Source organism: Macadamia integrifolia, chromosome 11 (genome assembly GCF_013358625.1).
Source record: "Macadamia integrifolia cultivar HAES 741 chromosome 11, SCU_Mint_v3, whole genome shotgun sequence".
Classification (NCBI taxonomy): domain Eukaryota; kingdom Viridiplantae; phylum Streptophyta; class Magnoliopsida; order Proteales; family Proteaceae; genus Macadamia; species Macadamia integrifolia.
In genome coordinates, this window is record NC_056567.1 from 13,437,784 (window position 1) to 13,463,826 (window position 26,043).

General features: G+C 40.4%; 1 protein-coding gene across 1 annotated transcript in view; it reads right to left on the reverse strand.

The window, feature by feature from the left end:
• Positions 1 to 4,657: 4,657 nt before the first annotated feature.
• The window catches only part of LOC122094115 (26S proteasome non-ATPase regulatory subunit 13 homolog B-like), a 105,722-nt gene continuing 84,336 nt past the window's right edge, over positions 4,658 to 26,043 (reverse strand). Inside the window, exons 4-6 of the mRNA XM_042664792.1 lie at positions 22,175 to 22,371; positions 21,959 to 22,058; positions 4,658 to 5,093 (exon numbers count right to left, since the gene is read on the reverse strand). Coding sequence (XP_042520726.1) covers positions 4,908 to 5,093; positions 21,959 to 22,058; positions 22,175 to 22,371 — 483 coding nt within the window. The 3' untranslated portion in view covers positions 4,658 to 4,907. The remainder of the gene's footprint in view (positions 5,094 to 21,958; positions 22,059 to 22,174; positions 22,372 to 26,043) is intronic.

The following is a 26,043-nucleotide window of genomic DNA, read 5'->3' on the forward strand; positions in this document are numbered from 1 at the left end:
CATGATGGCATGACTAGACTAGATATATTTAAATGAATGCCAAACAATGCCTTGAAACAAGGCCAAATGTCCTCTCCCCACTTACTTGTAGCGTACAAGGATTCCCGTTCGGTACGGGTGAGATCCGGAGCGAATCGGGTAGGATTTGGTGAACCTAACATAATTGAGCGGGGTTAGTACTTCACCATTTTAGAATCAAAATTAATGAAATCCAATGATAAAATCATATTTAGAACGTCAAAAGTAGGTCACACGTCCAATTAGGGTTCGATCGGACATAAGGATCACCTTCGGGGCCATACAGGTGGGTCAGACAGGTGGGTAGTCTGGCCCACCGGTATACCCACCGGTTGGGATTGGTGGGTAGGGGCCTGCCGGTATGGCCCTCCGGTTGTACCCGCCGATTGGACCAGGGGCCCCTGCTAGGACCGGCGGGTAGGGGCCCGCCGGTTGGGCCCAAAGGCCCCCTGCCTTCTCAGGTGGGTACCCACAGGCGGGTAGGGGCCCACCGGTTGTACCTACCGGTCTTGGCGGGAAACACCCTGTTTCTTCCCAACTTTCTCCATTCTTTGGGGATTCAAATGGGGCTTTTCCCCACCCATTCTTCACACCTTCAAGGTCCTATAGGATGGTTCTAACCTAGATCTAGGTTAGATTCAAGTGATGGGAAACCATCTTATCTTCTTTGCTCAAGAACAACCTCAAACCCTCCAAATCACTTCAAACTCACAATGCTTCTTCCACCTTGTCAATGTCTCTTCAAATCCTTCAAGTTCAACACATAAATCATCTATTAAACCTTAGATTCATCATTTCAAAGGGGATCTACAAGATCTCAAGAAACCATGCTCGAATCAAGGGTTTAAAGCTTGGGTGTGGGGAACGTTCTCAAAACCCAACTTTGCTTACCTCTAACTGTAGATCTAGAGTTGAAGATCACTCTCCCGGCACCGGAATGGGAAGATTGAGCTTCGGCGCCGCTGAAATCCCTCTTTTCTTCCTCTTCCTTCTCTTCCTTTCTTCTTCCCTTTCTTTTCTCTCTCCTCTTTACTCTTCTCACCAACGTACGGGCTAATAAATGGAAGGAAAAGAAAATCATAAAGCTTTATATACAATTCCTCATTAAGTGAATAGTGCACTTGGATGGGTCACTCAGGTGGGTGGGTGTACCCACCTGTCCTACCCACCTGAGGGCCAAACTTGGGATTTTGACCGGGTTCGAGCCTCGTCGCGAACCCCACCCCCGGCATACGATATAGCATACGTATATACCTTAAAATACGGATAAAATACCTGTTTTATCCGTACATGGCCTTATGGTAGGTGCATGTACACGGCTTGGGCACTCCCGTCTCTTCTGGCACTGACTCGGACTTGTCGGGCCAACCAGTGTTTAAGGTCACCCGTGCCATCATAGCCCATAAGGAACCCGCTCTAATTTCCTCTGGCTCGGTTCCTGCATGGTTAAATCGGTTCAACCGCGAAATCAGACCGGGTTTAAAAAGTTGGGTATTACACTTCTTGTATAACATAGTTTTGTAAATTTGCCCGAAAGTGGTCAACATCATAGAATATGTCCCCCTTTTCTAACTCCACTCTTGATTCTGAATCTATGTCTTGCTCTCTGTCATATGTGCCATGGTAATCATCAGAATTGTACCCTGACACATCTGAATCATCTGAAGTTTTCTCTACATTTCCTAATTTACCGTCTCCATCCTCATTCTCAGTATTGGTATCACCACCCTCATCACAATCAGAAAAGCTATCATCTGATTCTACATAATCCTTGTCACTGTCATCTTCACATTCACTATCACTATCATCCCCAGATGAATCATAAATGACATAAGGAGTCATTAACTCATCATTAATCTCAGTTCCCTTACTCTCAGCAGTAGCAGCAGTATTGCTTTCAGCCTTAGCAATATCTGAAGATGTACCACTTCCTCCAGCAGTTACAAAACTCCTACTAACAATTGAAACATTCTCTTCAAAGTTAGACCCTGCCTCTATATTAGAAGCACTCAAATTCTCTATCCTTACTGCACCAGGACCACAGCCAGCTGCACTGCTAGTAGCTTTACCAGTACCACCACCTCTTTTAATAGTATGCTTACTAGGCTTAGAACTCCATTCAGTCACACTTGGAGTGTCATTGAAATGGCCCCTTCTTCTGAGTTCCAATTTGGGAATCACTGCACCACCATAGCCATTGATGGTGTAATCACCAACAGTGGTCTTACTTATAGTTAGACTATACATATACTTTCATAGTAGCCCCACTATCATGCACAGTGAACAATTTCAAGATAGACTGCTCATTAATCAAATCCATTTCATCAAGATTGGGTAATATACACTTCAATCTAAAGTTGACTATATGGCCTACAGGTGCATACTCTCTTATAACAGTGTTATATACATCATAAACCATCTCAACCATAGAATACATATCCAGGTCCACTACTACCTGTTCCTGTCTTCCATTGTATTGTAATGTATTTGAAACAAAGTCTCCATTGGTTAACCAACAAAAGTCTATATAGCACAGTTGAGAAACAATACCAACTAGCATCAAAAGAAGGTATCAAATGTATACACAACTGGCCTGAATATCACAACCAAACAATAATTTATAATGAAATCACACTTCAAATGAAATCTGTATCATTTACCCCATTTCATTAATTTGAGAATGAAATCTATGTCCAATGCATACACAAGTAGCTTAAACATCACAAATGAAATATATATGAATAGAAGTAGGTATCATTTACCCCATTTCATAAATTTACCCCATTTTATCAATTTGAGAATGAAATCTGTATCAAATTCATACACAAGTAGCTTAAACATCACAACCAAATAATTTTCAGAACTAAGTAATCTCACATTAGAACCGAATAGAAGATCATGGCATAAAGTCACCAAAATCATGGTATAATATTAAGGAAGAAATGCAGGGCATGTGCTAGAGTACTCATAACTAACCAAAAATAGAGTATGTACTAACACAGAGGATCGATAAAACCGCTAGTGTTGTTCGTAGGCTCAAACGACAGTAGGCTATGCACTAACACAAAGGATCGGAGGTTGCTGTTGTTGCTATTCGTAGGCTACGAAGAATAAATCCCCCTTTCTTCTATTCACATTGCTGTTGCTGCTGTTTGTAGCCTATGAAGAACAAATCCAGCTTCCAACTTGTTCCCTGCTAGACGTATGCTTGCCTTCAATGATTTCAGCCTTAAAACCCTAAATCGATCGGAGGAGAAACTCACCCCACGGCTAAAATCACTAAATTGCGTCGGAGGAGAAGGGGGTTTCACCTTTTATGCCCAAATTGATCGGAGGAGAATGCTTCTGTGATGTGTTGAAATACCTAAATTGCGTCGGAGGAGAAAGGAGTTTCACTATTGGAGATGAAGGTGGAGAAGGGGTCTTCATCAATCGCGTGGGAACTGAGTTTTTACCTCATAGAGGAAAAAGTCAAGTTTACCCTTGACTTTTAAAAAAGTTCAACGATGCCACATCATCACTTGATGTTTGGGAGCTGACGGAATGGATATAAGAGTCATTATTTCTTCAAAATAGGGTATGCATTAAATATTTTTGACACTTTAGGGTGGTATATGCCATAAGTTTCAAAAACCGGGGTGGTACGAGATAATTTTCCATAATAAAACCATTTTTGCTTGGGCTACATGCATTATTGACAAAGGAAAACGTGTCTCATTGTTCATTGATTACATGATGGTAGGAACAACTTTTGAAGCTAGCGCCAAGGGCTCTCACTATGGGCTGACATGGGTTCGCAATAATTGGTAGAATATAAAAGAAATATGGAGCGGTTCAGAGTAATTGAATAATGCAATTCTTCATAGTAGTACTGTGCCATGGCCTCGGAGCACAATTCCCCTTATTTGAATGTTCATTATTTTGTCTATACAAGTTATTTTGCTCAGGCCTATGAACAAAGTAGTCCTACTCATGCATCTTTAACAAATACTACAATTAACAAACTCACATTGATATAATTAACTTGGACATTAATGTACTTATTTTCTTAATGAATTTTTCGTAAAAAACCCATCAATGGGCCCTAGGATATCTTGTTGGATTCCTCCCTCTTGAGCTTCTTAGGGTGTTCTTGCATGGCTATGGTTCATAGATGCTAAAGAGAAGATTGTTAAAAATGATGTTGGCTTGACCATCCAGCTTCTATATTTCTGTGATGATGGGGTGGTTAAGGTCTGAGAGATTCGAGGTAAAACTCAAGGGTAGGAGGGGATTAGGGGTTGCAGTTGCAGATCTTGCAATTCGAGATGAATGTCCCATCTGATCATATGAGGAAGTATATTATTATAGGGGTTGGGTTAGGCGTTTCTTTAAATGATTAATTTCTGGGGAGCCACGGGAAATTGAAAGTGAGAAGGATACGGATTTTTTTCAGCCTGGGTAAAACTTTGATGGTGATAAGATGGTGATAAATTATGTAATTAAATTAAAAACATCACATCCACAGCCTTTTGGTAGCAGATAAAAGCCAAATCAATAGCCGATATAAACAGATCAAAGATATAAAATTTAACGGGAATGATTGCTGAAGAATCATTTCTGATTCTGACGTAGGAAGTTTACAAGTAAAGCATAAAACTGAAGAATTAATCATTCCAAGTTTACTGTCAATAGATCCAAACAATTTTAAGAATTAAAAAATAAAAACACAGGATTGGCTCTTGCCGGGAAAAAAAAAAAAAAAAGATTCAAGAAAGATTAGGCAAAAATAAAAATGCCAACGGTATCACAATCCTTTGAGCGGCTAACAGTCTTTTCCTTTTTTTTTTCCCCTTGGTGTCACAGATTGATACAGAGAGCAGGGAAAAGGGAGATCAATAAACAAAAATTCAAGATGCAACTAGGTCAGGTGTTTCTGCCTCAACCGATAACAAAGCAGTGTGTACTTTCTCTAACCAATTGTCCAGGCGGTCACACAACGATTTGATATGTGGTATACCCAGAACTCTTGGTTGAACCCACGAAACATGAACTGTTCCCTCAACTTGATCAATTATCCCCTCGATAAGATGAACCTGCAAGCATGTGTTTGGATTTCAAGCAGTCATAAATATGACATTAAATCATCAAATCAACCAAACATCATTCCATAATGATTTCAAAGTAGATATACAAAGTGAAAATCCAGTGACAAAAAATAAAAGCCAAGTTGGACAAACTATCCACCAGGGGAAGGAGGGAACCCGATCATCCAAACAACAGTGTTCATATCAAATTGTAGAGTACCATAATTTCTACTGCAACTTTTGAGGTAATAAACAGAAAAACACATCAGGGCTCAAGTTTGCAAGAAATTACGGGGTCAAATTCAGGAGTAGGGTACAATTCTCAGTATTGTTAAAATAAATTTATCAGTAGCAACTCGCACTGCAGGAAATTAAAGCTAACAACCTGGTCTATGAATTCTGCTTTTCAACCCCAATAATCCAAAGTCCTTTGCCCCTGCTTCATAATATAATTCCAGTCTCCAACAAAACCCACAAACAGAAACACACCCCCCCCCCCCCACAAACCCAACCAATCAACCACTCATGCCAACTATTAGTACAAGAACTCGATCAAACCCATGTAAAGTGCCAGCTAGTTTTACACTCATCATAGTTCCCATATTGTTAATTAGTTATAATTGAGAATAAGCCAACAGAAATCCTCACATATAATCTCATCCTACAGAACAGACATGCCTGAAACAAATCAATCTTGTCATAAAGAACCAAGCTGATTTTGCTTGTTGCAAGCAGAAGTTATCTAAATACAGAAGTAAACTAAGAACGTAGTTGCAACAAGGCAGCATGGAAGCAACTTCTGGGTCACAGAGAGACAATGGAGCAAAGAGTTTCCCAAATCATTAGTTTTTTCTAAAGACCAAGCAATGGAAGGCATACTAAATCAGATCAAGGGAAACTGGATCAAGAAAGCAATGGAGAAGGGAGAGAATATATTGCTCAAGAAAGCATTGGAGAAGGAAGAGATGGGAGAGAACAGGTGATACCAGAGAATCTTCAACTCTAATCAACTGGCAACAGTTTATTTTATTTCCTTGGGAGTCCATTCAGTCACCAACCAGATTTAGGCATATGTGGAGAGTTGAAGGGTGGGACACTTCTTTTGGGTTTTCTTTCAAATCACTATTTGGGTGTTATTCATGGAAAATTTTAATAAGCCAAAATTGGTTTGTGTAGCATGATTTTGGTGTCATCTGAAAGGTCAAACTAGCATGCATTAACATAATACAACTAGGATATAAAGTACAAATCGAAGGTCCAAAATAGAGGAGCAAGCCACATCCAATGGTGGTGAACATTAATGCAGGAGTAGATTACAAGAAACTACCCCAGCAATTTATAACCCCAAACAATACAAATAGGACCAGGAAATAAAGAAATAAGACCTTCAAATAAACCCCCAAGGATACAATACCCATATAGGAGCAAAACCAACCCAAAACACAACCCGATAGGAGAGAGAAAGACCTGCTATAGAGCTGGAGAGAGAGAAGTGCGGCCAGGTCTATAGGAGTCCGATTGAGCTACACTCTTGGGCGTAGATAGTCCCTAACGAGGGTACAAAAACCCCCAAAGTTGAGAGGATTCTGAAGGCTGGTTGTGAAGTTACAAGCTTTTTTGATTTTCTGACCTAGGAGAAATAATCGCAAGCTTCAGGAGAGAGAATCAAATCTGGTTTGTAACTTGGACAGATCTAAACTTCTAAATATTCACAATAGACGTATACTTCAACAGAAGTAACTTTAGGATAAAATAGAAAGCTTTAATCAAGAAGAAACAAAGGGAAAAGTGGGGGAGGAGCGGCTATCTCGGCCCGGGCTTCTCACCCACAGCTATCCCGGCTGTTCTAAGCAATTGACTGCAATTATTCTTTATTCAAATCTGAAATTATGAGTACATAGACTCTTCTATTTATAGAGGGCAGAATAGCAATCAAACTACTACTAGGAGCTAGTTTCCCAATAGGACTAGACACTCCTACTTCAACTAGGAGCTAGTTTCCCAATAGGACTAGACACTCCTACTACAAATAGGAATTCAAAATTGGATTAGGAATAATAAACCTATGTGGAAAACAAATGAGTCCTAAGACAATTTGGACTCGACATACCACTTACTCAACTCGATGGGCCCAATGGCCCACTAATTAATTAAAAACTACTAATTATTCCCCTAGCCGATGGGCCCAATTGGCCCTTATTTGTACTTAGCCACTCAGGTGGACCAAGTAGGGGTTCGGCTGGACCCTTCTTCCTCTCATATTTCCTTCCATAATGTGGATCTACATCAGCTCCCCCTTTCTTAGAATCATTCAACTCCGACGAATGGGTAAGGGACATGTAGTGCTCATAGAGGTCCGTGTCAAGGCGTTGAAAGTCATCGGCATGGATCCAAGTACAATCCTCTCGTCGTCGACCTTTCCATTTAATGAGGAAGGAGTAGTACTCTTTGCCCCCACGAACTGTGGTGAACTTGTTGTCGAAAACATCTTCGATGACATCATCTTTAGGGTTTGCAAATTGAGGAAGTTTGAGGGTGTGTTCAGTGTCACCGTCATCAAAATGGTGTCCCAATTATATCATCAGATCAGCTACATTGAAGACATTGTTGATCTTCAGAGTAGGAGGTAGCTCTAGCATGTAAGCATTAGTGCCAATGCGCTTCAAGACCTTGTAGGGACCCATGTTCCGAGAATGGAGCTTGTGCACTGTACCAAGAGGAAACCTCTCAAGTGGAATTTGAACCATTACCAAATCACTAGGCTGAAATTCCACGTAGCGACGATGTCGATTGGCAGTTGCTTGGTATTCGTCATTGCTAACAGAGATGCGACGACGAACATCAGCATGTACCTCTGTGATGTGTCTAAAGAACTCATCGGCTTCTACACTAATACGGGCCTGAGGTGGCAAATGTACCAAGTCAACCGGTCGTTGAGGCTGCAGTCTAAGGACAATCTCAAATGGTTTACGACCTGTGGTGCGGTTGACAGAACTATTATAGGCGAATTCAGCAATATCCAGTATAGATGGCCAAGTCTTTTTATAGTCTCAGACTAGACATCAGAGTAAGTTGCCAAGACTTCTGTTCACCACTTCCGTCTGTCCATCTGTCTGAGGATGGAATGCAGTGGAAAATTTGAGTTTAGTATTTGTTTTCAGCCATAGAGTTTTCTAGAAGTAGCTCATGAACTTGACATCCCTATCTGAAACAATTGTCTGTGGTAGACCATGTATGCGTACTATCTCTTTGAAAAAGAGTTTGGCCAAGTGACTTGCATCAAGAGTCTTCTTGCACGGGATAAAGTGTGCCATCTTGGAGAAACGATCTACTACCACAAATATGGAATCATACCTTTCCAGTGTAGGTGGTAAGCCTAGGACAAAATCCATGCTTATGTCTTGCCAAGGTGCATGTGGAACGGGCAACGGTGTGTACAATCCTGTATTCTTCTTTTCTCCTTTAGCAAGTTGACAAGTAAGGCATCTCTGTATCACATGTTGCACATCCTTTAAGAGTTGAGGCCAAAAGTATAAGTCTTTCATCATGGAGTATGTTTTGTCCTTGCCAAAGTGTCCACCCATTCCTCCTCCATGTAGCTCTCGAATCAAGTGATGTCTCAAAGAGGTGTTTGGGATGCAGAGGCGAGTGCCTTTGAAAAGATACCCATCATGTATAGCAAATTTGTCATCCCGTCCTCCTCCTTGTAGGTTGTTGAATACTTCTGAAAAATCAGTATCACTAATGTACTCCTCTTTAATGTGTTCCACTCCTGCACTTTGTACTGTGAAGGTGTTCATCATCATCACCTTTCGACTAAGTGCATCAGCCACTTGATTCTCCTTCCCAGCTTTGCACTTGAGAGCAAATACGTATCCTTGCAAGTATGAGATCCATTTAGCGTGCCGATCACTGATGGTCTTTTGTGAGTGTAAGTATTTGAGTGCTTCATGATCCGAACAGAGCACACTCTTTGCCAATTAAGTAATGCCTCTAATGCTTGAGGATTTGAACAATGTCATAGAGTTCTAAATCATAGGTAGAATACCTTCTTTTTGCATCATTCAACTTTTCACTGTAGAAGGCAATCGGATGGCCCATTGCATAAGCACTCCTCCTATCCCAACATGGGATGCATCAGTAGCCACTTCAAACATAAGATCAAAATTGGGTAGTCTAAGCACTGGTACTTCTGTCAGCTTTAGTGGCTGCCGGAGTCCACTGAAATGGGACTTTTTCCCCTTTTGTGCATTCTGTAATTGGGGCTACAATGGCGCTGAAATTCCAGATGAATCGTCGGTAAAATGAAGCAAGACCGTGAAAGCTACGAACCTCGGTCAAGGTCTTTGGAATAGGCCAATCAACGACACTTTTTACCTTCTCTGGATCAGCTTCTATGCCTTGTGAAGACACAATAAAACCAAGGAAGATGACCTTAGGCAACATAAAGGAACATTTCTTCAAGTTGATGTATAACTTTTTTGCCCGTAGTACTCTCATGACACGTCTCAGATGCTCCAAGTGTTCATTTTGTGCTTTGTTGTATATTAGTATGTCATCAAAGTACACTACGAGAAATTTGCTGATGAAGGGTCGTAGTACATGTGTCATCACCCTCATGAAAGTGCTAGGTGCATTGGTGAGGCCAAAAGGCATAACCTTCCACTCATATAGGCCTTCTTTTGTTTTGAAGGCTGTTTTCCATTCATCCCCTGGACGGATTCGAATTTGATGGTAGCCATTCCGTAGATCAATCTTTGAAAAGATGGAGGCTCCTGTCAACATGTCAAGCATATCATCCAAACGAGGAATAGGAAATTTGTACTTTACCGTGATTTTGTTAATGGCCCGGCTGTCAATGCACATACGCCATGATCCGTCTTTCTTTGGTGTCAATAGGGCTGGTACTGCACATGGACTCATGCTCTCAACCAAGAACCCTTTCTTTAATAAATCATCCACTTGTCTCTTGAGCTCGGCATGCTCTGTAGGACTGAGACAGTAAGTGGGCAGATTAGGGAGTACTGACCCAGGCACAAGGTCAATGGCATGCTGAATATCCCTCATTGGTGGTAGTTTATCAGGCAATTCCTCGGGCACCAAATCTGAAAAATCAACAAGTAACTCTTTGATTTGTGGGGGATGTTTGACCACTATCACTGGTTCAGCAGCCTTGGTAACAAGATCTATGATTAGGCCGATTTCTTCACCAAGGGTCAGGAATTCTCTATGAGGCAGCATGCATAGCTTGTTGTCCACAGTGTTCTTCTTGCTGAAATTTTCTTTGCATGGTTCTTATTTTGCTTAGTGGTTGTTTTGGAAGAGGTCTTAGCAACATTCTTTAAGACATGTTGTCTCCTTAGTTGGGCAGCCCTTAACTTGTCTTTTACCTGAGGTATGTTGAGTGGGTTTAGAATGAATGGTTTTCCTTTGTGATCGAAGATGCATTGGTTCTTAGTACCTCCCACTAGCACATTGTTGTCATATAACCAAGGCCTTCCAAGTAGTACATCAGTGAGGACCATGGGGATGACTTCACACCATACACTTTCTTCATAATTTGAGACCTTCAATGGGACTGAACACCGTTGAGTTACAGCCATGGTGTTGCTGTCTAGAAGAGATGCCTTATATGGTCGTGGATGGGATTCAGTCTTAAGCTTTCCGTCAATGACAAAGGCTTGAGATACAACATTCACACAACTTCCACTGTCCACAATCACTTGAGCTTTGTGAGGTCCACTAGACATTAAGGTGTAGAAAATATTGTGCTTCCTCCAGTCTTCACCCTTAGTTTCAGACACTAGGATTCTTGCAACCACATTGACATAAGCATGAAGATCATCATTCTCTAGTGTAAGCTCATCTTCCAGTTCATCCTCCTCTCCTTCAACTGCAACATTAACAGTCCAATCGTCATCCTTAGGTTCGTGGATTTGTAAATCCGGATTGGATTCTATAGCACTGATGACAGAGTTGGATCGTCCCCACTTAGGGCAGAATTTTGCCGGGTGTCCAGTCTTTCCACAACTGTAGCATGTCATAGATCCACTCTCCCTTCCCATTGGAGCCTTCCCCTTATCCTGTGTATCTTGTGGAACTCGGGTAGGAAATCCAGTGGGTTTGGTTGGTACATAAGGCTTTTTGTTGTCAGTTGGCTGGATGTACCTTCTGGAGGTTGTTTTGATCAGATCCTTTGCTTCTAGTGATTTGTCAAAACAAGTGCTTAAGGAGGGTATCTCGATCACGCCAAGCTTCTCAAGAATATCATACCTTAACCCCAGATTGAAACGGGATATGAGCAGTTCTTCATCTTCTTTATGGGCACCTGTTCGTGAAAGCAATTCATTAAAATGATCAATATAATCTCCTACAGTCATAGTACCTTGCCTGAGAGTATTCAGCATGTCATAGAGTCGACGTCGATAGGTGGGTGGCAAGAATCTATCGTTAAGGATAAATTTCAAGTCTTCCCAATTGTGAGGCATCTGACGACTGCGGATCAGCCTATTCTCTTCATTCCTCCACCAGTCCTTAGCTCCACCAATTAACTTAGTAACAACTAATTATTCCTTTCTTTAGACATACGGTACCATCGGAAGTAGTCATCAAAGGAAGTTACCCAGTCCTGGTAGTAGAGGGGATCGTACTCTTTCAATTCTAACTTGACCTTGTACGTATCGTCAGGCTGATAAAGTTGATTGTCATACTCATCATACTCATCATTCTGAGCTGGGACATTCCTTCTAGGTTGCATAGTGACTCTTCTGGGAACATTACCAATGCAATTAATAGCAGGTTGAACATTAGTTTGGGCAACATTTGGTTGGGTGTTAGAGTGGGCAGCAATACTCTCTTTTAGGTCAGCCAACTATTGGTCATGTCCATCCAACCTCATAGACAAGGCTTTGATTGCTTTCATCACATCTCGAAGGGTGGGTTGGGGTTCTTCTGCCTGAGCCATAGCTCTGATACCACTTAATGCAGGAGTAGATTACAAGAAACTACCCCAGCAATTTATAACCCCAAACAATACAAATAGGACCAGGAAACAAAGAAATAAGACCTTCAAATAAACTCCCAAGGATACAATACCCATATAGGAGCAAAACCAGCCCAAAACACAACCCGATAGGAGAGAGAAAGACCTGCTATAGAGCTGGAGAGAGAGGTGCGGCCAGGTCTGTAGGAGTCCGATTGAGCTGCACTCTTGGGCGTAGATAGTCCCTAAGGAGGGTACAAAAACTCCCAAAGTTGAGAGGATTCTGAAGGCTGGTTGTGAAGTTACAAGCTTTCTTGATTTTCTGACCTAGGAGAAATAATCGTAGGCTTCAGGAGAGAGAATCAAATCTGGTTTGTAACTTGGATAGATTTGAATTTCTAAATATTCACAACAGTCGTATACTTCAACAACAGTAACTTTAGGATAAAATAGTTGGTACAGCGCCAAGCCGAACCAAGGGGTTGGAGGGCTGCCTAGGCGCTTAATCACTCGCCTTAAGGTGAACAAGGCGACCAACCAAGGGTACGGCGCCAAGACTTTTTGCATTATATATAACACAAAACCAGCTTTCCAACAAGTTTAAGATTACTTAAATCTGAGTTATAATGACAGTTATGTTTTGGTCAAACTTATTTTAAACTGTATGAATGTTGTTAAAATCGCCTAAATGAAATAATTTTATGGGCATCAAAACAAAAGATTATTTTACCGGACTTTTGGTTTTAATGTTTTACCATGATAAGATTTATATAATTTTCAGAATTGAGAAATCCCCAGCATTTGGAAGTTGAAAATCGTTGCTACAATAAAAAAATCCAATTTTTGTTCTTGGACTGGTTGATTTGACTTCTTATCCTTTTGGAATTTGATTTTTAAACTATTTTTATTGGATTCAAATAGGAGGTATTTGCTTATTTATGCCATATATCAAGTAATATAAACATATTACTTGATATTAAGGGCCAAAATATAAGGCGAAATGCAGGGCAATAAGACATAAGTCGCCAAGCCCCAGGTAAACTGCCTGGACACCAAGTAGTTGCCTTGGCAACGCCCTGACAACTATGAACCATAATTCCTCAAATTGCTACTGACACCCGTCAAGATTCATACCAACCTTAAATTCTCTGTACAACTTAAAGTTCTTGATGGAAAGCAAGCATATATGGATCCACGATATAATGGCCAGATTTGGCTATATGCTAAGATAGGCTCTGATACATAAATTGATGCAGCCAGCCAATCATATCTAGATTAGAATTCAACAAATCAATTGGATGCAACCAAACCCAGCTCTAAGGCCCTCTTTGGTATCATTTTGATTTTTGATTTTTGTTCACAAAAATAGTTTTGGCTGCATTTGGTATCATTTATGGAGCTTGTTTCTATTTTTAAAAATTTGATAAAACACAAAAACCAAAAAGAGATCGAGAATCATTTATGTGCTTCGGCCAAAATTGATTTTCAGTTATTTTTGCGCAGAACTTTAATGAGCACGTGCTTAAAATCTCAATATGGAGGGGTAAAGTAGTCATTTGCTTTGCAATGATATGGAGGGGTAAAGTAGTCATTTGCTTTGTAATTAGAAATCCAAACCCCTTACCCCCTCTTCTTCAGTCCAAAGTGGAGAAAGACTGTTATAAAAAAATATGGGTGAAGGGAATCTCTTCACCCATTTCTTCAAAAAATCATTTCGCACATAGAGGTACCAAACTATTTCTCACAAAAAACCATTTTTGCCAAGTAGTTACCAAACCATTTTTATGTTTTGATAAAAAATGGTTTTCATTAATGATTTTTGTTAAATAAATAAAAAGAAAAAAGAAAAATGATACCAAAGAGAGCCTAAGCTATTTTATTGACAAACCAGGATCTGAGAACCAACCTGGTTTGTATGTTTCAGAAACATAAAAAAAAATATAAAATGTGACGAGAAACAACGGGTTGCTTCCTAAGGAAGAAAGCAGATCAATAATATGGAGAATAAAGGTGCAATTTGCAAAGTAGAGGGACAGTTAACCGCACCATGAAGAAAGAGGAGAGAGAGAGAGAGAATATGAAGCCTTCTCTTGGCTAGCAACTCAATTCAAATTTTGTATTCAATTCATCCGTAAGGGAGGGTGATTACATGTATTTAAAGATCAACCAGTAACAGAAAAATAAAATCCTCCTAACCCTAATAACCTAAGAAAAATAAACTAACTTACAAAATGCTATTAGGACTCTTAACTTAATAAAACCCTAAAAAATATAAACTAATAAGACTCTGCTGCCTAAGATATAATTAACAGAAGGAATGGGCCAAAAATCTCACACTAAGATATAATATTTAACTAATCTCCAAATAAACTCCCCTTTGCACATGCCAATGAGCCTCACTAACAAACTGTCATTATAACTCAGATTTAAGTAATCTTAACTTGTTGGAAAGCTGGTTTTGTGTTATATCTAATGCAGAAAGTCTTGGCGCCGTACCCTTGGTTGGTCGCCTTGTTCACCTTAAGGCGAGTGACTAAGCGCCTAGGCAGCCCTCCAACCCCTTGGTTCGGCTTGGCGTTGTACCAACTATTTTATCCTAAAGTTACTGCTGTTGAAGTATACGACTGTTGTGAATATTTAGAAATTCAAATCTATCCAAGTTACAAACCAGATTTGATTCTCTCTCCTGAAGCCTACGATTATTTCTCCTAGGTCAGAAAATCAAGAAAGCTTGTAACTTTACAACCAGCTGTCAGAATCCTCTCAACTTTGGGGGTTTTTGTACCCTCCCTAGGGACTATCCACGCCCAAGAGTGTAACCCAATCAGACTCCTACAGCCCTGGACGCACCTCTCTCTCCCGCTCTATAACAGGTCTTTCTCTCTCCTATCGGGTTAGGTTTTGGGCTGGTTTTGCTCCTATATAGGTGTTGTATCCTTGGGGATTTCTTTGATGGTATTATTTCTTTGTTTCTTACTCCTATTTGTATTGTTTGGGGTTATAAATTGCAGAGTTAGTTACTTATAATCTACTCCTGCATTAAGTGGTATCAAAGCTACGGTTAAAGAAAGCTCCAAACAATCTATTAGAGCCTAACCGAAGATGGTTCCATCAGTTCGTTACTTCGTTGGACAAAGGGATACATCCTACATCCTTGATTGGTTAGATTCTCTGGAGGAATATTTTGACTACTATAACTTGATAGAGACATAAAAGCTTCAAGTTGTTTGTTTCCGGTTGATTGGTCATGCTAGAGATTGGTGGAGAGTCCATGAAAAGCAACTCCGAATTCGAGGACATGAGTCTAGGACTTGGGAAGAGATGAAGTACGAGTTAGTGACACAATACCTCCCTGTATATTTCCAAAGAAAGCTCTTCCCTCCACAGAATTCCCATCAGAATACATCCACTGCTGCCTAATCTAATGATCAGCCATGTTATTTTCATGGGGAATTCCTTGAATGAATGCGTGAATTGGACATATACTTTGACAACTACAACTTAACAGAGACACAAAAACGTCAATATGCATGTTCCCAGATGAGTGATTGTGTTCGAATGCAATGGAAAGTTCGTGAAAGGCAACTTCAAGCTCAAGGATGTAAACCTAAAACTTGGGACGAGATGCGGTATGAGTTGGCAGGCATGTACCTATCTGAGCATGAACGAAATATGTACTTGCTTCCACCAGATGTCCAAAAGCCACCCATACTTGACAATACCATGAAGGAATCATCGGCCTCTATTGCTAAAGAGCAACAAGAGAAGACACCTCTGACCAGTGAAATAGAGTCAAAAGTTGAGGTTAGTGTTAAAATTTTTCCAGCCATTCCTATTGTCGAGGAAGAACTAGTCATTGATATTCCCATCAACGAGACTCATGTGGGAGAAGTAGAAAGCAACAAGGTTGCCACAATGGACAATGAGGTTGAGACTAGGGAACTTGACACTACAACAACTGTGATGATTGTGAACAGCTAAGAGGAAGATCCTAAGGAGTTCAAGAATGAAGTTGTGTTTGAACCATCAATGGAACCGATAAGGAACCACCAGGTAGATGAACCAAAAGAGCTTTATGTTGCATTGAAGTTAGAAGAGATCAAAGGTGCATATGTAGATGACCCTATGGATACATCCGAAGATGTTGAAGTTGAGCATGTGGAGTTTGTCATCCCATTAAAGTATCTTGAAGATTGAGCTCCTCACATTCTAGACTACATCTTTATCATCAAAGAGCTACCTGAATTTTTCTACGGCTTGAAGAGGGATGTGTACCATGATATAATCACCCTCACACTTTACAAAATTCGAGGACGAATTTTTTTTGGGAGGGCGAGTTGATGTAGATAAGTCACTTGAGCTTATTTTATTGCAAATAAGCCTTGGGTTGTGTTATGTATGTGTTGGTCCTTTGATCCCATGGGTTTTCTTTGAAATGGACCACTTTAATGGGCCTAAAATATGGGTAGAAGGTAGGAAAACGGGATTTTATTCATTAGTTTAATTAGTTGCTATTTAATTTAATAAAGGCCCATTAGGCCATTTGTTGGTTGTAAAGTCCTATATGGACTATTAGTTAGTTAGTCCTACTTCATGTTGGAGTCATAAAGTCAAGTCCTAGTCCTATTTTGAATTCTTAGTTGTAGTAGGAGTGTCTAATCCTATTGGGAAACTAGCTTCCAGTTGTAGTAGGAGTGTCTAGCCCTATTGGGAAACTAGCTCCTAGTATTAGTATGATTGTAAACTTCCCCTCTATAAATAGAGAGGCATATGTACCATTATTGGAGAGATTTGAATGAAAGAAAGTTTGCATTTATGAAAGAAAGTTTGCAACTAAATGCTTAGAGCAACTGAGAGCTGTGGGTGAGAAGCCCAGGTTGAGATAGCCACTTCCTTTATTCTCTTTCACCCTTCTCAAACCTCCATCTATTTTATTTTTATTTTTTTTATTTTATTTGTTGTAACATTCAAGAGATATAATTCAGATTCTGATAAAAGTCTGCAGAAATCAAAACCGATTAGCAATCCTAGTGGGAATAGGAGAGAGATCGATCTCCTCTCTCTCTCTTCTGTACTCTGTTCAGCCAGGTCTTCAATCAGGGTATTCCAGGCCTCATAAGGGTCCTACGATCCTTACCTAGTCACTGTTGGAAGCATTCAGCTGCTATTCTTGAAGGTTCTTCTCGGCTTTCTCTCCTATGTCTGAAAATCAAGAAAGCTTGTAACTTCACAACCAGCCATCAGAATCCTCTCAACTTTGGGGGGTTTTTGTACCCTCCTTAGGGACTATCTACGCCCAAGAGTGCAACTCAATCGGACTCCTACAACCCTGGCCGCACCTCTCTCTCCTATCGAGTTAGGTTTTGAATTGGTTTTACTCTTATATGGGTATTGTATCCTTGGGGATTTCTTTGATGATATTATTTCTTTGTTTCTTACTCCTATTTGTATTGTTTGGGGTTATAAACTGCGGAGTTAGTTACTTGTAATCTACTCCTGCATTAGGCTGTCAAAAGTTGGGAGTGACCGAACCGAATGGCGGTCGACCGGCTAAAGCCCTGATCGACCGGTACCCTACCAATCGATATTTCCAGTTGACTGGTATGAAACCGGCCAGCTTGCCCAAGCTCCAACGGCTCTCTAATGGCTAGTTTTTTGCCAACAGCTCTTTTTGGCGGTTGACTGGTTACCGATGGAGGTCGACCGGTAGACCCAAAAATTGATCATTTGAGATTTCTTACGTATTGTTTTTATCCCTAATCTCACCTATAAATACCTCTAAGGCTACTCATTAATTAACAATTAATCCTAACTTTGAAGGAGCATTATTTGAGCATTAGAAGTGAGATTGGTCTATACCATCTCTTAAGTTCAAATTCTTCATTTTCCATTCAAGAGGAACTCAAGTTTTTCTACAAGTCATCTACATCTTGGCATTTACATTACAAAAATTAAGAAAACTTCAAATGTGCATTCTTTTATAACATTGCATTTCATTCACGCACCACACAAAAGGTAACTCTAAACCTTTCTATTCCACTTTGAATTTGTTTTTGTCTAAATAGTTGGATTAATACTAGAATTGGACACTTTGTTTACACACTGTTCTAGACCGTACTTAGACAAGTGTGTAGGACCCTCTCATCTTTGAAAGAGACTATAAAGATCCTCTCATCCTTGAAAGAGATTGTAAGGGTAAAGAGATTGTACGGATCCTCTTATCCATAAAAGATTTTCTGAAGGTCTTCCTCCCTCCCTACTGTACTGAAAGGGAAGAGCTAGTAGAATACCTTACAAGTGAAACTTGTAGGGAGTGGACTAGACTCGGATTGAGTCGTACCACTATAAATCCTTGTATTGCTTGTGTGATTGTATTGCTTCTTTATTCCGCATTTTTATTTACAATCACATATTGGAGACTTTAAATCAGAGAATTTTTTAAATCCACTAGCATAAACTATTCACCCCCATCTAGGTTAGTTCAAACAGTGCTGCAATAGTGCTTTAACATCTTAGACAACCCTGGTGGAAACAGGGTTTCGACCAGCAGGGAGAGAGAACCCTGCGGCTGGCTGTCCTAGGCCTCGGACAGCCTTCAAACTGTGGTTGAAGGTGGCCCTTGGGGCCCTCAATAAGACCTTAGAAGGGCTTGGGCAGTGGCTGGCTGAGCATGGAGATATGGCCAAAATAGATGGGCTCCTAAACCCTGATTGATGGAAATCGATTTAGGGGTTTGGGACCGAACTTCAGTCTCAACTTCTAATGATGTTTCAGGCCTTAAAATAAGCTTGAATAACACTCGGAACACTCTCTCACAGTAGTAGGAACAAAGAAGAAAATAGAGAAAAGAAAACATAATCGATGGTTGGGGGAGTTGAGAAAGGGGAAGAAGCGTTAGGGAATGGGCATCTCACCCCTCAAGGTTTAGGCATCTCATCTCTCAGATAGAAGCTTTTCAGCCATGAGTAATACTCAATTTCATTAATTAAAAATCTGTCCTTAAAATTGATGGATGTCTCTTATAGGCTTGCATAACAGCCTTCTAACTTAGGAAACTAAAGAGCAATCCAGTGCACGAGGCTGCTACTACTACAGGTCTGTTTCACTAGCATAACCTATTCACCCCCCTCTAGGTTAGTTCAAACAGTGGTGCAATAATGCTTTAACATCTTAGACAACCCTGGTTGAAACAGGTTTTTGAACAGCAGGGAGAGAGAACCCTGCAGCTGGCTGTCCATCCCTAAAGCCTTCTTAGCAACTTCTTAATACAGTCTGTCATCTCATTCTACATCATGTTGATGTCTCCCTTAGAATCCCACTTCCCATTCTCAACCACACTATAGGTAAAAGCCTACAAGGAATCTCCTTTTAATCCCACCGCCTTACCTTAGGGCAAACAAGTTTCCCTACCTTGTGTTTCGGCAAGCTTAGTAACTAGTCCAAGACTAATAATCAATGTTGGGCAGCCAAGCTCTCCCTAGGAATAACCTTACAATCCTTACACACTAATCTTTCGAATTTGCTAGTGAGAAAGAAGTCTATTTGAATGGTATGTTGCCCACTCTTGTAGGTAATTAAATGTTCCTCTCTCTTTTTGAAAAAAGTGTTCACAATGGATAGTCATAGGCGGTTGCAAAGTCCAAAACTGAAGTCCCTCCTCAATTCTCTCCCTAACTCCATACCCTCCACGTACCTCTTCTTAACCTCCCCTCTCTTTTCAACATGTCCATTCAGGTCACCTCCTATGAGAATCTTTTCATAATAACCAAAACCTTGAACTAAACTATCCATGTTTTCTCAAAATGGTAGCTTACTACTTTCACCTAGCCCCACATGGGGTGCACAAACGCTAATTATGTTGATCCCATCTCCCCCTCTAACACAAGTTTTGATAGATAATATCCTGTCTCCAAATCTCTTAACATCCACAACATCATTCTTAATATCTTTGTCCACAACAATGCCTGCTCCACCACGACTGCTATGGTCTCCCAAATACCAGTTTTTGAAGTCATCCAGCATCTTAGCTTTATAGCCCTTTCATCTAGTCTCTTCAATACAGGCAATATTAAACTTTCTTCTTCTCATAACATCGATCAGCTCCAAACTCTCTCATCAGCGATCCAATGTTCCAAGAGGTTAATCTCATCCCACGCTTATGGGATGGGTTCTTAACTCCTGCATTCACATGCCTACTAATCACCGCATCCTGATGTCTGAGTGGCACATCGCTTAAGTGGACGCCCTGTCAGAAGAATGATAAGTCATGGTAACAAAGAAAAGGAAAAAGGCACTCAAAAAATATGAGGACCCATGCAAGGGGTGAATGGCTGGTTATAATAATGTACTGGCTGTCGCACCTAAAGTATCAAACAACTGTTATCATCATACCGAGTAAAAAGCATAGGGCATAAGAACGCAAAAAAGTGAACAGTTTCAAACCGATTCAGATAGCAGAACAGACGTATAACATAAACAATAGCCAATACTGAATAACACAAGACAAGCCAGGCAAACTGATAAAAGACAGGATAACAAGCTACCAGTACTAAAATAAATAAACAAACAATAGCTGCAGGAATAAAAGAGAGAACTCTGACCCCTACCAGAACCAACACCGATCACGGGGGAAGACCAGGATAATTTTTGGCGCAGCATACCAGAGGTGTGCAGTAGCAGTGGATACAGTTGATGCTGGGTATGGATGGATGGTGTGTTAGGTTGAGGGCCAGTGTTGGGGTAAGGTAAGTTTGCACTGCTGGTGGGGGCTGCTGAGTTGCAGAGGGACGAGATATCTTGCTGATATGGAAAAAGGATTGGCACTAGGAGAATCTGGCAGCTGTGATGGAGTCGGGGGAGGGAAAGTCGAGAGTATGGGAGGATCGTATGTACGTCGAGGGCTAGAGCGAAGCAATCAGAAGAGGGAGGTTGAGAGTCTTGGTGGGAGGGGACTCATGAAGTGTCAACAAGGTGTGTTGTCATCTTGGACCTAGAAAGAGCTTGGACACCAAGGCGACGCCGTGACAACTATGACTAAACCTACTCCTAGCAATTTAGGAAGCTAAGATGATAAAAATGAAAAAGGATTTTTAGAGAGGGAAGCAGTATCCTCCTTCCCAATCAGTGCTGATAACTTTGATGGCCCATGATATCATCCCTCTATTTTTCTTTGATCAGTAACAAAGACAATGTCTACATAATATAGGACAAAGACTTCCAGGCTGTTCCCATGTCATTACTTTAAAATACATTCATAACCATATTTCACCTACTTTCCGCCCTGGTTCATGTATGCAGCAGCTATATATTATTTCCAGTTTCATCTCTGTTCAAGCTCATTTTTTAACCAACCCATGAAAAAATAAATAAATAAATAAATAAAGAACGAAGAAACTATTAAAGCCTTCATGTTTCCTTTGTCCAAACAATGCCTTTTCTTTCTACTTTTTTCTTTCTTCACTTATTTACCTTGTTTCTTCTTTTTAATTTTTTCCCCCAATACTTTGTTTCTTTTGCAGTCTATATGCAATGTCCACTAGGATTCTCCCCACTAGCTATGCTGACATTAATTTTCGATCCTACCGTGCTCCCACCAAGTGAAAGAGATGTCACACATGTACTTTAACACCCCAACGGTTATGATCATAGTTCTCAAGTGAATAAAAACCACCAATTCTCAAATAAAAAAAAAAAAAAAAAAAAAAACCATAGGTGGACATTTGAGTTTACACATCTTCAATTTTGTGCACCCACCATTCCCCCAACCCGGCTACTTTTCTTCCTACAGGTTGAGAAGCAGGAGGGTGTACCGAAAGTGGTGGGCAAGCAATACAAAAGGAAAGGAGACCATAATAACTATTTATGAATAACTAACAGAATCGAATGGACTTACAGAAAGGCTCTTCATGAGAAGATACTCCACATCCTCTATTGAAAGTTTTGTACGCTCTGCGATGACACTTAATGGAATAGTTCGATCTTCTGAAGGACGACTGTGGAGGTGATTAAATTCAGCCATACAGAACAATGTTGGAAACAATATGAATTAATACTTAAAAAACTCCGAAAAAGTAGTAAACTCAATTTATCCTTTCTAGCCAATGCACACCTGAATATTATTTCCATCAAGCAGAGAATGTTGATCTTTTCCAATAACTTCTTCTCATTCTCTACCAATGCTGGCTGAGCACTCAATGCAGCTTTATGAACATGACAGAGTTCTTGATAGCGAACTAAATCACCAGAGTTGAATGCCTGGAGAATATAGTATAGCCATTCTACCTTTGTCCCCAATAAACATTTTATCTGCAACATTGTTTAAAAGAGGTTAAAACTTGAAATACTGGCACATACCACTACTTGAACCACCAGGAACAAAAACAGCAATGCTTCGAGGAACTCAAAAGGTGGATAGATATACCAGAGAGAAGGAAACAACAACATCCAAAACCTTATCCCAACTTAATGGGGTCTGCTACATGGAGATTCCAAGCAAGGACAAGCGCAAGGATGCATGCAAAAAGATTGACGGGTTATGGCTTATTATAGTAAGTGATGGCTGTCGACCTGACGCACCACTACAGATCAGCCACAGGCTTATAACGACGCACAATAATAAGGTATTGGCTGTCTACTTGACATACCATATAGATCGGTCAAACCAAAGCGTCCTACATGCATTATGTCCACCACCAAGCAAGGTTCAAAATATCTAGTTTCAACCCTTAGGGAGACCAAAATTTGGGTCAAAATCTAGGAAATTTTGAGGAAACTAGGGAAATTTTCCCGGTTTGGTGGAAACTTTGGTTTCGAGCCCCTAAAATGTGGTTTTTATTTTGCCTGATTTTTTGTGTACGTCCTATTTCATACATTTCTAACACATTCATATAATTAGTTTCAAGGAATAAACATCTAAAGTCATACTTGTGGTGTTGACCAAAGTTTGGTAATGTACGTTGAGTCGTTGACTGAAACTATACTACATAAGTACATATAGAAGTTACAAACTAAAAATGTGAAATACATGATTAAAAGTTTAAAACAAACAAAACATAATGTAAATGATCCAAAACAAATAGTAATATTACATAATTGAGAGTTATCTCTCAAGTCTCAAGTCTCCACTCAACAGTCAACACTCAAATCCAAGTAGTGTCCAAGTATATTCTATAACAAAATGATTTTGGGGAAGATGGGATTTACCCTTTTGATCCAAGCTCCCTTCCTTAGATAGATTTGCTATAAATGTGCAGGATTCAAGCTTAGAATGAAAATTTGATGGCATAAGGGCAAAATCTTGAGTGTTTTCCCAAGTTTCACACTTCACAGAGAAGAAATATGGGGAGAGGGTCGAAATTTTGAAATAAGAAGGTTTGATTTCCCATTTAAGAAGGTTTTATAATGGCTGGTTCCACCCAAAGGGTCGAACCCATTGGTCCACTCAAATGTGGGAATTTTGGTCGATACTAGTTGAAACCAATGACTGTCAAAAGTCACATGGTATTTAGTATCAGAGTTCTAGGATACCATGGAAATGTGGAAAATTTCGACGGTATCGATCGAAACCTTGAACTATGCACCAATCCATCACCTAACCTACTTTTATGAAAGGAGGATTGAGATAAAGAAATCTAGATAGCTCCGCTAAGCACGAAAGCAACAACTCGAACACACAACTCTGCTTTGAAAACTACATGGAGTGGACCCAGTACTTCACCTCGGATGGTGTTTGGTTAGTCTGACAAGGGGAAATCACAAATGTAGGGGTGAATGTCCTATTTAACATTTTTGTTTTTGGTGAATAAATAATTCAATACCAAAGAAGAAGAAAAGGAGGGGAATATGCAGGCCCCGAGGGTAAAAAGAAAAGAAAGAAACACGACCAAACAAACGGCCAATAAAAACATGTTAAAGAGGGAGGGGGAAAAGGATGGAGAGGGGAAGACCCAGGACACAACAATGAGCCAATTCCTTGGGGTATCACTAACATGGTGGTGGGGAAGCATGTGGAGCTTGGAACTGACATCAAAGTAGATGGCATTCCAAATCTTGTCAAAAGACCGGAAGTTAGGAGTCCATCTACGAAGATTCTGTTCCATTCAAATGTCATTGATAGCAGCACAAAAGGTGCGCTTTCCAACAACGTCACATATAAAACGAGCAAAAGTCATTTCCATCCAAATCCATTCTCTATGGAGGGTAAGAATATGACTCCTGCCAGGCAAGCATAAAGTGAACTCTTTTCCAAATGGTGGAAGAGACGGGGCAAATGAAGAAAATGTGGTCGGAGTCTTCAATTCCATTCCAACAAAGACAGCCAGAGGGAGATACCTCAATATGCCGATAGAGAAAGAAGGATTGGGTGGGGACGCAGTTGGAGAGGGCTCTTTAAGCAGTGAAACTGTGGCAAGAGATGTGCCTAGTGAACCAAATAATCTTACACCAAGGGGCAAGAAGACTATGGGAACGAATAAAATTTCAAGCCGAGGAGAATCTGAAAGTACCAATGGACAAAGGAGACCAGATGACTTTATCACCTCTACCACTGTGACCTTAGGGAGGGGGCAAAGAGGACCATACGTCCAAAAGGGCCAAGGAAGGAGGGGAGGAAACCAAACCTCATCTAAGATGATGTAGGCAACATGGAAGTCTCTTATCTAATCCGGAGGAGTAAACAGATCTTGGTGCAACTATGGAGTAGACACCAGAAGGATGCCAGTTGCCAAGCCAAAGAGAGGTGGAACGACCATCAAAAATAGAAGTGTGGATGGCAAAGATGGCTATAAGACAAAGGCTGAGAATATTTCACCAAACCCAAGGGGCATCAAAATTAGAGGAAAGGGTCCAGAGGGAGTCCTTACGAAGAGTGAAGAATAGACTCAAAAGACCCAGATGTTATGCTCGGAAACCAACTTCCAAATTAGCTTAAGGATACACACAATGTTGACATCATGAATTTCTATAGATGACTAGACCTCCATCCTTCAACGGGAGACAGACGAAAGACCAGATGAGGGGATGGAGGAAACGAATCCGAAGGAGTAGATCTAGGCCCAACTACTAATGGACATTTAAGTAGATGGCATTCCAAATCTTGTCTAAAGACCAGGATTTGGCAATTCATAACATTATTTGCTCAAGAAAATGATGCCTTGGTTTTCAGTCTTTACCAACTCATCCAACCTTCCATTTTCAACCAAAGATTAGGTCTGATACTTAAAGAATCTGCACAAGAATCATTAGTAACAAGATTTATTGGAAAATATGATGTTGAATGCATCATCTTAAAAGTCATAAAGTAACCCAAATCGGTACAACCATCTGGCTAGTTTGATCTAGCCAGCTAAACCGATGGTCAACAAATGCATTGCAAATAAGGGAAAGAGTCTCATTCAACCTAGGGATTCTTCCAACACAGCCCCCAAAGATCCGTTACCACCACTGCCACAACCACCGCCACCTCCACCACTATATGGAACTGGTCGAAATGATGATTATGGAGCGGAAAGAGCAAGAATACTGTATGTCATCAACTTTTATAGAGATAACAATCCAGGGTTGTACCTTAACTGGATTCACAACTTGGAAACCTTCTTTAGATGGTATGGATTGACTGAGGCCCGAAAGGTCTTATTTGCAGAAGTTAAACTGAGAGGCACGGACAGAGTCTGATGGGTCAAGCAATAGCAACAGAATTGAACCCAAGGCAATGGGTTAAGTCACTACTTTGGCTGAAATGCATAAAGTTATAAACTGGAGATTTTTGCCTATGGATTACAAGCAATGCATGCACCTCAGGTTTAGACAGTTGAAATAAGAAAATATGACAGTTAAAGAGTATGTTTCCAGGTTCTATTATTTGCCACTCATTCTGATTTTGAGTGGGATGAATAAGTTTTAGTGGCACAGTTCCACAATGGTTTGCACCCTCAAATTAGTGTTGCCCTTGCATCCAATCGACTGTCTATAATGGAAGAT